The 16,777-nt window shown below is 33.2% G+C and overlaps 1 protein-coding gene across 1 annotated transcript in view; it reads right to left on the reverse strand.

The window, feature by feature from the left end:
* Positions 1-16,777, reverse strand: part of Negr1 (neuronal growth regulator 1) — a 799,300-nt gene that overhangs the window by 462,272 nt on the left and 320,251 nt on the right. Inside the window, exon 2 of the mRNA XM_048351585.1 lies at positions 8,533-8,765. Coding sequence (XP_048207542.1) covers positions 8,533-8,765 — 233 coding nt within the window. The remainder of the gene's footprint in view (positions 1-8,532; positions 8,766-16,777) is intronic.

A 16,777-nucleotide genomic window follows, 5' to 3' on the forward strand; every position in this document is an offset into this window, starting at 1 on the left:
TTTTGTTTTTTAGTAATAGTTCCATTTTAACTACTACCTTACTCAGCGGAAAATTTGTAAGGACTAATCATGTCGTTTATTGAATTGACTTTATATGTCTTTAACCCTGTGAGCTATAGTCAACTATTGAGAGATCAATGTCATTTAGCTCCATTGAAAATCTGAAATAATGAAAATTAAAGAAAGCAAAGAATGGTTTACAGTACAACCAGTAAAAATCCTTTCTTCGAGAATAAGAACATTTCTTGTCAAACTTTGACAATAAATAAGAAAAAATAAATTAAAAATTTAAAAAGAAAAAATTTAAATTCACAAACATCAGTGAAACTATTGTAAAATGTGGATTTATCTCTAGTCTAGTACAGTTAACAACCTATCAAACTCTGACATATGCATACTGTTAGAATATATAATCATATGAGCATAGGACAATTTAAAAGACATTAAAATATTTTATGTGTATGACATAATTTTTAATGCTTTTAAACACTGGGTCTACTATACATTTTTAGAGTAGGTATATATCATAAAATATAAAAATTTACATTGATGTAGCCAATAATTTGGAGGTTACATCTTCTAATTGCTTTTTTAATGGGGGTCTTTCAAAAAGTTTGGATTCCTGTTTTTCATTAAAAAGAACTTGACTTACAAAAAAAAAGAATAAGTATTTATAATACCAGCCATGTATCTTGTATCTTAACTGTTAACAAAATGGGAACTTTCTTCCCCTTTGGGTGTTTTGGGAAAGGCAATCTATGTCATGTGTTACTGTTTGGGCTCATTAACAGGCTAGAATTGAAACATAGCATCTTCCTATTTCACTATGTGTGTACTGTATCAGTGTTGTACTGTTCATAATAAGGATGCTTACATTCAGTTGAATAATACCAGTCTTTGAGGAATAAAAATTGTGGCCACAGAATTATTGCTGTTCTGATACTCACTGGCAAGTATAATTTTAATGTATCTGCATTTAATATTTAATGGCTCATTGAAAGAAATCATACTGTAGAGATTTGATTCAGGAAGAAGATAGGTTCTGAAATTTATTCACAGAGTAAGGCAGTAACCAAGAAGTTATCTCTGTGCTATGAAACTTTGAACTTATTTTTATATATTTAACATTGAATTATTTATAAATATTTAATTTTTCAGTTTTATGTGCTTTGGGACACATTGAAAAGAACACAAATAAAGATCCAAGAAATAAATGTTGTTTGTCCTTTAATAATTACTGTTGAACAGTTTCTTGCATCCTCCAATAGAGTGGCTCTGGAGTGACTTACAGTGGAAAATTTTTTTCTGTTCTCAAGAATAGGATCATGTACTGGAACTAGGGAAGGGAAAGGGAATACCAAAATTGAGAGACAAAGGATAAAAAGATAAACAAATGTAATAGCAATATTTACAAAACCAATTGGTATAAACCAACTGTACAACTCATGGTGGGGAGGGAGGGAAATCGGGAGGGGGGAGATGGGGGAAATTTAGGGAGGAGGTAACAAAGTTGGATAAGAAATGTACTTGCCTTACATATGGAATTGTAATCCCTCTGTACTTCACTTTGACAATAAAGAAGAAGGGACAAAAACAGAAATAAAAAAAGAATAGGGTCAAAGTACTGAGAAAATGTTTAATCTTATGGACCATGAAGTGAATAACTGATTCTACTTTTATTTTTCTATTGGCTGCCAAGAACTTCAGAAGTAAATATTTTATGATGTTCTGAAAGTACATAGAAATTACCAGACAATTTTTATGATGTAACTTCACCTCTGACTGCCTTCTATTTATTTGTCTTTGGTTTCCTCCTTTTCCATTTGTACTGGTATACTGAATACTTCTTTATAAGCCACTTTAAATGCCTCCATCCCAAAACAAAATGTTAATAATAAATGGTGTCTGAGTGTGTTGTCTTTCCACTTTACAAACACTTCCTCAAAACAGTTACTAAGCCAAGGACTAAGCATTGGACTTTGGCATCATTGGGTAATAGATTCTGCAAGAAGGTGAGGGAGTTTAAAGCACAGAATATTTATTTTGGAATATTGTTATGATTAATTTTTAAAGAAAAGCTGAGGTGTGAGAGAGAATTAACTAGAGTTAAGAGATTAAGTATAGTGCACTATAGTGCATCTCAGCTCTTTCATCAGGAGCTCTGAAACTAACATTTTATACCCATATCTCAAACAGAATTGGATGATGGTTGTTCTAGGTAGTACTTGATCTTGAACATAGTGACTCTCTAAAACTAAAGAAAACAAAAAAGGCATGGCCACCCAATGCTATTAGCATGATACATTCACAGAAGTTATAGTAACATGCATTATTGGAAAAAGAAGTTGTATTGCCCCATCTAGATAAGGTAATTATATATATATATATATATATATGTATATATATATACTAAGGCAGTAATAATACTCTTGGAAAATTAAATACACTGAGAAGTGATAGATTTTTACACTAGGTAGATTTTATAACCTGCACATAAAACTAGATTCTTCACATAGAGCACATTTCCCTGAGAAACATGACTTGAATTATGTATACTTTTGTTTACTATAACAATATCTAGGAGGATCTAATTTCTTATATATATGACTTGAATTTTAGATATAATTGAACACTCAAATGAGAAATTATACTGATCATGTATTCAAATCAGCAAATATTACATTTTTATAATTTCCCTATTGCAATTAGGAATTCTAAATTCATAGTTAGTTCTGGGATAATTTATACATTTATATTTATGCACAATGAAAATTGCGCATAACTCACATGATGAGAAACCTTGAATGGTTAGATAATTTATCAGTAACACATTTTTTCTTATTGAATATGTTACTTATGTTTTGCCACTTTAAAACCAAATTCCAAGTAACTGTGAGAATAGATTTTGTTCAGCTCAGATGGAAGAAGATAAACATCAGAAAGAAAATCTACTAGAGGCTAGGTATAAATTACCAGTAAAGGTAAACACAAAATAATGTGTTTTGTTTTGTTTTGTTTTTGTCAGTCCTGGGGCTTGAACTCAGGGCCTGAGCAGTGTCCCTGGCTTCTTTTTGCTCAAGGCTAGCACTCTACCACTTGAGCCACAGCTCCACTTCCAGCTTTTTCTATATATGTGGTACTGAGGAATCAAACCCAGGGCTTCATGCATACAAGGAGAGCACTTTTACCACTAGACCATAGTCCCAACCCAAAAAATGTTTTTTTTAATTGGGACTTTAAATGCTTTCTCTTTTGGCTCTGTTTTCCTACTCATTTTTATTAGTAGTTGCAATAAATCAACAGCACCAACAAATTTCCTAAGCATGCTGTCTGTGTGGGCAAGGTATGCCATCCTTTGCTATCTTGTCTGTAAAATGACGTCCAAAAAATTAACTCCCCTAAAAGCTCTGTTACAACAATTGAAGATGACTTTTGTTTTAAAGTAGATAGTGTTAAGCTTGCAATCAGCTATTAATACAGTCCTCTTTCAATTGCTAAGTTTCTTTATACTGGATTGACAAATGGTTGAGCAAATAGCATATGCTTCAAAACTATGAAGGTATACCTAAGCATCTGTGCACATCAGTGTATTTTTGTTCAATGAGAGGAAATGCAGCTTAAGTGGGATTGACTTTTTATGACATTTATTTAGTTCTTGAATTGACTGACAAGCCTATTAATGTATTCCCTGAACTTTATTAATATAATTGGAAAATGGCCCACATGTCAATCAACTTATAAAAAGTAATTATCTTCATAAATACTGTAAAATTATTAGCTTTTACTTTAACTCAACCACACACTTTCAAATCAGCATTATGGTATTTCTTTTTCTGGTGGAATAAAATGCAGTAGAAAATATTCAGTAAATCCATCCTTAATTGCTCGAAGTTTACCTATAATTAAATATCCAACAAAAATGAGCACTACTATAGTAAGCAATATGAGAATTTTAAAATTGTTTACCAGTAGCAAGTGAGTCATTCAAAATGTACTCATTACCTTACCTATGTAACTGTATATCATCCTTAAAACAGTTTTTAAAAATACGTAATATCTTTTTACTCTTTTTTTGTTTTTATGTTTATTGTTAAGGTGATATACAGAGGAGTTACAGTTTCATACATATTGAGTACATATCTTGTCAAACTTGTTACCTCCTCCTTCATTTTTCTCCCACATTCCCTCTCAAATACATTATTTGCTATGTACATGTACAAAATTATCAGTGTAGTCTTTTGTATATAAACTCATGTTAGAAGGAAAACAACTGAACAAGAACAGATTAGGAATGCATAATAGAAATAAAACATTTTTGATTTGAACTCACACTTTTTTTCGTCCTTTGTGTTTATGTTTGTGTATGTACTGGGCTTGAATACAGGGCCTAGGAGTTATCTCTTTGCTTTTTGCTCCAAGCTGTTGATCTACCACTTGAACCACATCTCTATTTACAGCTTTTTTCTGGATTGAAGTTTTGGTGTCTTGGCTGGCTTTAATCCATGATTCTCAAACCTCAGTATCCTGAGTAGCTAGCAAGAATTTCAACTCACATTAGAGTGTACAGGCAGGCATGCACACACACACACACACACACACACACACGCACACACATATGCTATGTGATATATAAATATATACATATATGTACATATTTGGGACATATGTGTGTAAGATATATATACACACATGTATATATATATATCTGTATCTATGAATCTGTCATATTTTCTCTATCCATTTGACTACTGTGGTGCATCTGGGCTGATTCCTTATCTTGGTTATGGCAAATAATTCTCAATGAATGTGGTTGTGCTGGTCGCTTTAGTGTGTACTAGTTTGTACTCAATTGAATGAATGCCCAGGAATGGAATTGCTGAGTCATAAGAAAGCTCTATTTTTAGTCTTTTATGGAACCTCCATATAACTTTCCAGAGTAGTTGAACAAGTTTACATTCCCACAAAGAGTTTAATAGTTTTCCCTCTTGGCCACATCCATGCCAGCATTTATTTTCGCAAGTTTTCTTGATATTAGCCATTATAACTGGGGAGAGGAGGAATCTAAGTGTTGTTTTAATTTGCATTTCCTTTATGGCCAGAGATATTGCATATTTCTTCATGTGTCTAAGGGCCATGTTTGCTTCTTCTTCTGAGAAGTTTCTCTTTAAGGCATTAGCCCATTCATTAAGTGTGCTTTTGTTTCTTTGGGGGAGTATTTTTTAGGACTATGATTAAGTTTTTGAGTGCTAACTACATTTTTCATATAACTACATTTTCAGACCCTTGCCTGATATATTACGAGTGAAACTACTATCCCATTCAGTGGGCTTTCCTTCACCCTGTTAGCTATGTTCTTTACCATGCAGAAATTTTTAAGTTTGATACAATCCCATTAATCTAGCATTTCTTTGTTGTGATTCTAGGCCTTAGAAAGTTTTGGATATGTGCTTATGAGCCCTATGTGTTTCCCTTACCTATTCCTGTAATAGCTTCGTGATTTCTGGCCTTACATTGAAGTCATTAATCCATTTTGAAATGATTCTGACTCAGAAACTCCACAAAGATAGCACTTAGAGGAAAATGTATACCTTTGAGTGACTACATCAACAATTTAGGGAAATCTCAAATTAAAATTCTAATCATATTACCTCAATCTCCTTGAAAAACAAGAACCAGTCAAACACCAAACCAATAGATGGAAATAAATAATAAAAATTAAATCAGAAATGGATGAATTTGAGACTAAAATCCCAATCAAAGAATCAACAAAACAAGGTACTGGTTCCCTGAAAAAATTAACAAAATTGACAGATCCTTATCAAATCTAACTAAGAATAGAAATCACCCAAATAAATAGAACTAGAGATAAAAACAGAACATCACAACAGAAAGAAATTGGAGAATCTGGAGAAAATAGATGTCTTCCTAGATATACCCATACCGAATCAAGACTATTTAAACCAACTAAATAGACGCATAATAAGTAACAAATTGGAATGGCAATAAAGTTCTCCCACTCAAGAAAATTCTAGGATGCTGTTACAATGGTATTCTATAAGGACTCCAAAGGAGAACTGGAACTAATATTCCCCAAATTCTTCTATGAACTAGAAAAGGAAAGATAACTACCAAGCCCATTTTATAAAATATTATTGCACTCATACAAAAATCAAATAGGTACACATAAAAGAGAACTCAGGAACATCTCTTGATGGACATCAATGCAAAACTTCTCAATAAAATTCTGGCCAACCAAATTAAATAACTAACAAAAAAACTGTATACTATATCAAATAGGATTCATCCTAGGGATGTAAATCATTTCAATATACATAAATCAACATAAGTAATACAGTATAACACCTTCCCAGAAGCAAGTACAAGAACCAAATGATCATCTTAATAGAGTCAGAAACAGCTTTTGACATGATCCAACAACCCTTTATGATAAAAGCTCTGGGGAACCTAGAAATACATGGAACCCTAAACATAATAATAACTGTATGACAAACCTACAGTCAGTATTATACCTAATGGTGAAAACCTAAAACTATTTCCTGTAAAATCAGGAACAAGACAAGGATGTCCACTCTCTTTACTCCTCTTCAATATAGTACAGGAATTCTTAGCAAGAGCAATAAGGAAAGAGAAAAACATAAAGAGGATCCAAATAGGGAAAAAAGAAGTAAAACTCTCCTTTTATAAGAAGAAGATCTTGTATGTTAAGGAACCTATAGTCTCCTCTTCCAAGCTACTAAAGTTGATCTAAAAATTTAGCAATATAAGGATTATAAAATAAACCCACAAAAATGAGTAGCTTTGTTTATGCCAGTAATGAGAAGAGTGAGACTGAAATCAGGAAGCCAACCTCATAATAGCCTTGTAATAGCCTCAACAACCCCCCAAACAACAACAACAAACAAACAAACAAACAAAAAAAACTAGGAACATACTTAACCAAAGATGTGTAGGACCTCTACTGTAGAAACTTAAAAAGTTTGAGAAAGGAAATTGAAGATTTAATGAAATGGAAGGACTTTCCATGTTCCCTAACATTGTGAAAATACTGTCCAGAGTAATTGCAAATCCAATGAAATACCCATTAAAATCCAAGCAATATTCTTAATGAAGTACAGAAAGTAATGAAAAATGCATATGAAATAACAAAAGACCCTGAATAGCAAAAGGAAGAACATATCAATATCAGCCTTCAAACTCTATTACAAGCCATATTAATAAAATCACTGTTAGGCTTGAGGACCAATGAAACTGAATAGAAGACCCAGAAATGAACCCCCAGAGCCATTGCCATCTTATATTTGATAAGGAAGCCAAAATCATACAAAATTGGCTATTTGTGTGCAGACAATTGAAACTAGATCCTTATGTTTCACATGTATAATCAATATATCGAACATAAAAATAATGTAAAAGGAAAAAAATTTACATCTTATATTCTCCTATCATTCTTTTTTGTTTCCTATCATTCTTTAAATTGTTTATATTGGGGCTATATAGGATTTCAATTTGTTTTCTTTTTCTATTTCCATTTTTTCCTCCCTCCCTCCCTCCCTCCCTCCCTCCCTCCCTCCCTCCCTCCCTCCCTCCCTCCCTCCCTCCCTCCCTCCTCCCTTCCTTCTTCTTTCCTTGCTTTCTTTCTTTTGTGCTTCTTTTCCTTTTGTTTTTGTTCCCATACTGGGGCTTGAACTGAAGACCTGTGCTCTGTTCTTTAGCTTATCCACTCAATCCTGGAACAATACTATATAAGTTACACCCTTACCTCCAGCTTTTTTTTCTGGTTAATTGGAGATAAGAGTCACACAAACTTTCCTGCCCAAGCTGTCTTCAAACCTCCAACTTCAGATCTCATCCACCTGAGTAGCTAGGATTACAGAGGTGAGCCACTGACACTGAAGTTGAGGATTTCACAATTAAATACACAAGGAAAAAATGCAATTTGATGATTCTTTCTGCATTTGAAGATTATTATTTAGCTAGCAAGATTTATAATCTCTTGACTGTAAAAAATATAAAAGCATTGTATACATACCTATTTTATTAATTACTCAATTTAAATGAGGTAATTCTATAAGGCTGTTGAGTGTTCATTGCAACTGGTATCAACTAAACAGGAGGTATAGACAGTAAGTACTGAAAGGCCAGGGGAATGATTTTTTAGATACTCTCCATGTCTCACAGTTTCATATTTTCAATGTATCTGACATTGGTTTTCAAATGCTTGTGTTAATGTATTGATTAAGAGGCCAAAAAGATTTATTTTAGAGATAATTGAAAGTAAGAGAATGAATCATCTACAAAAACCATAATGCAGTGCTCATAAATATTTCTTGGTCTTTGTGAGGATTTCAGTGTCTATAATTGTCATTGAACTTACAGTACCGAGGAAGGTAATTCACAGAAGACAAAGACAACATATTTTATCAATATTGTTACTTGCTGCAGAGTCATTCTTCTAAACAATGATTAATTTTAAGTACAATCACCCAAAAATAGCACTTTGGACATGCATACCTTGCACAGTGAGGTGCACTTGCATTGTTCTCGGTGTATGTTGAGTCTGAACAGAACACGTGTATGGGCCATCATCTGTCACATCTACATTCTGTATCTGGAGGCTGTAATCTCTTTTATTCAATGTTGAAATTGAAACCCGAGGATCCACTGACCACTTATCACCTCCAGCAAAAATAATACTTGATCGGTTCAGCCAGGCACCTTTTGAAGCTCCATCTTCCAAATAACACCTACAAATTACCAGAGACAGATACCATTAATGAAAATGAAAATGAGAGAAAATATTATCTGTGTTCTGAGAGTTATTTTCATATTCAGAATACTAGGACACTGTCCAGTGCAAACATCAGATAAACTCAGGAGACATGAATATAACAGTATAGCTGGTATTCCCAATGGAAATGTTAAACAATACCTGAATACAATTGTCAGTCCACTAAAAGAATGTGTATATTTCAACCCAGATCAAAACTCTTTTCTTATTCTGTCTGCATGATGAATGAATCTAAATAAAGTTAAATAAATTCAAAAATAAATTTTCTATATTTGAAATACATTTCCATGTTGGAAGTGATAAGGATTAGGAAAGGCCTATGTGTTAACCTAGTTTGACCTAATACAAAGCTGCATATAATAGAGGTAGGAAGTATAAATGAGGCCATTTTCAAATTATTTCTTTAAATTATTATCATTATATAGTTGTGCAAGTATTTTCAATTCAATACACTAGTTTCTAAGTATAATGAATATTGATCCATGTCATCCTTCCATTATACTCCACCATCTCTCCCAAACCAGCCCTCAATGTACTTAGTTCTGTTTCACATATGTACACTGAATATGACTGTATTTGCCCTGCTCTGCTCTTCTCCCCATTCACCTGTCCCTCAACCTTACACTCCCACTCCCCAAATACAGACAGCACATGTTCCAGCTCCTTGGTATACATTTTCTTAAACCATAAGTTTTTCACAACAACTACACCATTGGAATCATCCCATCTTGCACGTACTAAACTTTAGCTAACATATTTGTGTATATAATCAAAATGAAAAGTCCACCGAAACTCTATGCTACATTACTTATAAAACTATAAACTGCCTTTATTGCCGGCTATAGTAATTAAGTACAGCAAAACCAATATGACCCTTTTAGTAGCAATTTTTTTTGCTGTCAGTTCAAAAAAATATCCAACAGTTTTTCTAAGAAGCACTTATTTTGTACCACTTATAAGGCAAACATTTATGGCTTCCAAATGTGTCTTAACTTCCAAAAGTTTTTGGCTTCTAAGAGCAGTTGAGACACCAACTATTAACATGGCAAAATATATTTTATTAAATCACACACAAGATATATTAATTATAAAGGAGAATTACATGACCCAGAAAGGTTCTGAGTGTAGAGGAAAAGGCTTTTGAAGACAGCAGTGCCCAAATATGAAGATGAAAAAGGCACTGTTTTGTAGAGAGAAATTTCGTATATGGGACATGCCTTGTAAAGAGCTTGGCATTTCAATGAAGTAGAAATAATCATAGGATGCATTGTAAAGGATTTGACAGATGAAATTGGGAGGATCAACTGGAGCCAGATGAGATAGTAAGCAAAAGAACAATTAGTGTATATTTTAAACACAATCAAAGCAATTTATTTAGAGTCAGATATTATAACAAGATTTACAAATACTGTTTTAGACTTAGTACAAGTCAAGCACTTTACGATTTGAACAGAAGGCTCTGGTCATATGCCAGTGATTTTGCTGAGGCCAGAAATTCTGTTTCATCCTGAAAATGTTCTGCTACAAATTAAAGACTGGTTTTCTTAAATGAGTACAAAGCACAGCTACAGAATGAAAACACACATACATCGAAATAGTTTGACAGCATTTCTACAGAATACCTTGGGGGATTGAACACAGAGTTTGAGATTGCTAGCAAATTGCCAGCTGAAAGCAACAGGGCAGGCTGCTGCCAGCTGTATGAAACTCATCAGTGGGGGAAAAAGTCAGGACCAAGGCACACTGCAGAATGTAATTTGCAGTCAGTTTGCCATCTACAGAATCCAAACTTAGAAGTCAAAGTTGTAAAGGTCATTGTTAATTGAAAAGCTTTCCCTTATGGAATTAATGAAGAGAATAAACTTCTTTTTACTGGTATAATTAAACACTTACAGTATATTGTAAAATTTAATAATATGCAGAAAGAATATGGAGGAGACATTTTTCATTTCACAAGATTACATTTGCACTGGTGTAGGCTAGAATTCTGAAACATCCCTTTTAGGCTGGGGTAATTCTGGAGGTCATTAAGTATTTGGGAGAATGTCATGTTTATTATTTACTGTCTGCATGGCCCTCACATTGTATCCTAGAGGATTTTCATAACAACCTCACAGGATATGAATTCCTGCGCTCTCTACTACCACAAAATAAATGGAGATGTTTAGGCTAAAGGACATTCCTAAGCCACAGTTTCAGCAAAAGGCAAAGTTGAATTCATAATCAAGCCTTCTATTTTTTTCATTCAACATCCTTTCCACTGTAATTCAGATCAAACACTTTTCAAGTGGGTTTCAGAAATGGAAAGATGATGAGAATGTTGCAGATATTATGGCAAGTAATTTCTTATTTACTGAATGTGACCAACTGCTTAACCTGTCCTATTCTAAAGGATGCAGAAAATTAATTATTAATGGCTAGTTTACCATGAAAGTTTGATTTACAGTACTCTGTGGGGCATTTTCTTTTCCCCGGAGACAGGAACAGCTTTACCTTTCTTGTAAGTTCTCAAGAACATCACAGGATTATACTAAATAATCCTCAGTATGTACTGGCAGGAGGGACCATCACATAAAAATAGATACCTGTTTGACATTCTATGATTTTAATTTCACACAACAAATAAATATTGTACATAGAGTTTTAAGGTAAAGTAGAGCATGTTTTTATCTCTAAAGTAAGTAATAAAATGCATGAAATAAGGTAGATACACAAACCTACATATTTACACAGATATGTGTGATATACATATACATATATAGGTATATTTTCACCATTATTATAGAAATTCCTTGACAATAAGGGCTATGTCTCCACATCCACACATCACTTTTATTCTCTCTTTCATTCCTGTCTTTTTTCCTTTGTCACAGAGAAAAACTGCTGTTAAAATGTGTACAATGTATTGAGAATTTCAAAAACAGAGAAAATATGTAAGGAATTGTGGGGTATGAGTGAGAACAAACTAAGAGTTATTAACAATTTATTTTTTTACTTTGGAGCACCAAATTTCTTTTCTTTAAATTAAAGGATTTTGAGATGTACACAAAATATTTTAAAAACCTGCTCTGTATAGAATTTATAATATGGCATTGATGATAGTGCATTTCATGAATAGTGACAGACAAAACAGGACTAGGTTAAAAGGAAATTATTGCTTTTTTTTTCTTTTAATTAATTTACTTTATTGTTGTTATAGAGGTGATATACAGAGGGATTACAATTATATGAGTCAGGTAATGAGTGCATTTCCTTTCATACAGTGTTTTCTGTTCTCCTGCTCACTCCTAGTCCCTCCCCTCCATCTTCACCCTAGAATTATGCTTTAATGGTATAATCATGAGAGTCTCTGAGATTCTCTAGTTTCTTCCCTTAACTCTTGGAACCCGGCCCCTTACTCCAACTATGATATACATAAAATGTTATAATTGATTTAGGTTTAAGTCAGATGATAATACTTCCAAACTTCAAGAGAGTACCATTCCTAACTGGCCCACATCTCTAACTAATATAATACCCCGATGCTTTTCTTGACCTTATCTTTGGACATTTCATCACTCTGCTCTGGGCTATCGTCATCTATCTGAACTTGCAGCAAGCCAACTGGCTTGCATCTGTCTTTCCTCTCAGATTCCTCTATTTTTATTTATTTATTTATTTATTTATTTATTTATTTTTATTTTTTTGCCAGTCTTGGGGCTTGGACTCACTGTCCCTGGCTTCTTTTTCTTTTCTTTTCTTTCTTTTTTTCTCAAGGCTAGCACTCTGCCACTTAAGCCACAGCGCCACTTCTGGCCATTTTTTGTATATGTGTTGCTGGGGAATTGAACCCAAGGTTTCATGTATAGGAGGCAAGCACTCTTGTCACTAGGCCATATCCCCAGCTGGATTCTTCTATGTTGAACTCTCTTCCCCAGGGACTGGATACCTTGTTTACTATCTAACTTAGATCCTCACTGCACTATCTAGGTATTAAGGAGAAAAAAGAACACACCACATCATCATTCACCATGATATTATTTTACTTCCTCAGTTTTATATTTTTCTCTTTTAAAATACATCTATTTGATATCTTTGTTTTATTCCAAAGACCTACACATAGGGACAAAATTAAATATTTACTGAGTAGATAAATAAAGGCAAATTTAAGAAACTTTTGAAAATAAGATTAATATAAAGTATATTATATATTAATACACTCAGCCTAGTTGAGAAAGCAAAGACCCAGAAAATCCATACTAATATATAATTAAATGCATATATACACAAATATATTATATGTTAATATATTATTAAATGCAAATATGTAAACAATAACTGATGTAGGATGTAGAGGATATGCTGTCATCTGAATGATTATGTGAAGAACTGAGCACAGCATGGAGTGAACAAAAGTTTTGTTGTTGTTATTGTTTGTTTTGTTTTTTAAACTTTGTCCTTTGGTAGTAATTGGGTTTGAACTTGGGGCATCAGATCTTGTGCTTACTAAGCAGACAAGTCCCACTAAGTATCACCTTCAGCCCTCATTTTTAATATTTTTGAGACAGTACCATGCTTCCTTTCGGGGAGCACATATCTGTGTTGCAATCCACATGTATTCAAATTCCTAGATACAAGGGATATAGGCATGTACCACCTGGCTATCTTTTCTTTCAGTAAGTGTCACATGAACTTTCCTATGGCCTAGGCTAGACTCAAGTTGAGATCCCTACAATCTCAGTCTGCCAAGAAGTGAAGATGATATATATGTACCAGCAGCATCCAGCTTAGAGTTTACAATGAGAGCTCGGGGTAAACAATTTTCATGTTTAATAAACAAATTAGGGGCTGGAAATATGGCCTAGTGGCAAGAGTGCTTGCCTCATATACATGAAGCCCTGGGTTCGATTCCCCAGTACCACTTATATAGAAAATGGCCAGAAGTGGCGCTGTGGCTCAGGTGGCAGAGTGCTGACCTTGAGCAAAAAGAAGCCATGGACAGTGCTCAGGCCCTGAGTTCAAGCTGCAGGACTGGCAAAAAAGAAAATTATACCTATTATTATTTGAAATATCAATAATTTGTACTGTTTGATTGTTTGGGTGTATACCATTAAACATCCTATGTAATCTATTCTAGACACTCAGGTAGGCATTTTGTGCATATTAATCCTCAAATTAGTCTTTAAACCATTTAAATCATTTTATAGACAAGGAAACAAGAGACTATCAGGTTTTAAGCTAAACAAAACTAGCTTTCAGCACTCTCAACACAGTGAGAGAATAGACAATAGGGTCTGAGGAGCTCTCTTTGTTCAACATAGAGGAGAGAGAGTCTAATGAAAAGGGTTAGTAATGCAGTGTGGTGAGATAACTGCACAGTCCAGTGAAGCCATAGCACAATCATTGCACACTTAGTTATTAATAATATTTGAAATAGTTGTGTAAGGGAGGTGTCATTTAACATGGCAGCATGTAAATGCAATGTCTCTTGATCTGTGTTTCCCCCTTCAACAATCTCATCTCCCTTTGACTCATCCCTTCCCTTATAGTTCCTAATTTTGTGGTATACACGGTGAATTCTTGACTGGATTTCCCTTCTTCCCCCATTTCACTGTCGCTCTTTTCCCTAGCCCTTCCCCCCTTGATGCTTATTTTTGTTAGACTTTGGATTAATCTTTCTAAAACATTGCACTATTTGAGCTCTCTACTACAATTTGAGCATGCATTATAATTCAATTAATTCATTCGGAACTGCTTGCTTACCACCCAGTATGTTTACTTGTAGATTTATTGGGTCATTCAATCTACCACTAATGAAAGAAACCATGCAACTTTTGTTTCTCTGAGTCTGGCTTACTTCACTTAACATTATTCTTTCCAAGTATTTTCATTTCCTTATGAATGGTACAGCATGACATTTTATTCCTCCATTAGCCACCAGATATTTTAACCTCTTCTGATTAACAATGAAACATTCTACCAGCTAGTGGTCTGTGAACTTACAATCTAGACAATTAAATAATATAGATAAAAATTCTCCATAGCAATTAGATTCTTTCACTGAGTATGGTATTCTCTTGACAACATGTATTTTTCTTACTTAAAGTGAAAAATCCTACTACACTATTTTGTAGGGAGATGAATAAGATGTTCCAAAAATATACTCCTCAGCAAAGTTGTGTTAATACCATACCAAATATCCTGACAAATACTTAAATTTTCAGTTAATAATCTGAGTGTTTTGTATACAATGCTAGACATTTGACTAGTGGAAATGTACACAAATTCATTAGAATATTTTATTTTATTTCACAGTGGGTTAATTATACCATCCCAGGCACCTGAAGTTGTTGTGTTTCTAATAATGATGACACTGTTATTTCTAAATGCTTTTAAGAAGCTTCCTTATAAATAATGTTACTCTACATGAGACAGCCCTGGCTATGGAGAGTCTGTGTCATTTGATGAGCTGCTGTTGATCAAGCTGACAGTGAAACAATTCTAAAAGACTATTCGTGATACCACCCCCTCTGGTGATTAACTAAAAGATGAATATCAGAGAGCCTACTGGAAATTTGCATGCCTAGGTTATTTATTATTTTTATAAGCTCTATTAGGGACCAAAAAAGGCCTCTGGATGCTGAAGAGTAATTTTGTCCTTTTATATCTCTAATTTCTGTGGAATGTATTCCAAAAGTATGAACCTCATCACCATTTAGAGCTATTCCACACTGCAGGATTCACTCAACCCTATGGAAAAAGATAAATTCTCTCAGGATAAGTTGATTAATGAAATCTACTAAAAGTACTAATAAATAAAAGAGAAAAGTACAATATTCCTTGAATTCAAAACTAACCTACATGAAAATAGTATTCCTATGAATGGATTAGCCAATTGCCTATAGAGCTGTCCATTATATTACAAAGCGCTGAATTTGACAGAATTTTCAAAAGCCTACTAAAGAAATTGAGAACCCAGATAATTCTGCTCACAAAGAAAATTTTGATATACTGACCTAGAGGTTAAAGTGTTTTTAAAGTAAGTTAAATAGAATGGAACAAATTCTACAGTCTTGACTACCTGAATCTGTTATTTAGGATCACTTGCCTATATAATCACTATGTGTGCATGTATATATAAATTTATAGAGAATTGATTTATATACAAACTATATATATCATATTTACTAAATATTTCTTAGGTAATAATATTATTTTGTGTAACATTAAGTTTAACTTAATATTTTATCTCTTAAAACTACTCTGAGACCCAAATGGTTGTTAATACCTTTCTGACCAGCAATTTTGAGAGGTGGGAAATCTATAGTATTTGGAATTTATCAAACCAATTTCAATTCTTATTGATAATAAGAATAATTTAAACAATTTTTCCAGTATCTATGTGAGAAACACATTTCTGAAAGTAAATGTTCAACACTGTTATGCAGACAGCAAAAACCGTGTAATAACTTTGCCATATACCAGCAACTTTTTATAATTGTATTAAATGCATTTCTTAGTCAACCCTCAAAGTACCTCTTTAGGGCAAGTATTATCAAATACTATCAATATGCCCATTTGGAAGTGAGTAAAGTAAGAAACAGAGAAACTAGAATATTAAAGTTTCACAGAAATAACACTATTATAACATAATTGAATTAAGTCTCTAGGCCTAAGTTCTTAAGAAAAGTTAAGGAAATCTATACACTATTTTTTGTGATTGCAATTATACCTGTTAGCATCATTTTACTTCTTATGTAGTAGCAAGCATGAAAAAATAACATTAATTTCTTATTTTATGAGATAATGAAATCTGTTTTCCTATATATTTTACTCTTGTGATTCTTTTATATAAGTCTTAAATAAGTTAAATATATGTAAATTTTACATAAAAGAATAAATCACAAATACTAGCAAGAGAAAATTCTCAAACATCTTAAAAATTCTTGATACTGAAAATTACAAAGTCAAAACACATACACAGACACA

The sequence above is a fragment of the Perognathus longimembris genome, chromosome 7 (assembly GCF_023159225.1).
Source record: "Perognathus longimembris pacificus isolate PPM17 chromosome 7, ASM2315922v1, whole genome shotgun sequence".
NCBI classification, from domain to species: Eukaryota; Metazoa; Chordata; class Mammalia; order Rodentia; family Heteromyidae; genus Perognathus; species Perognathus longimembris.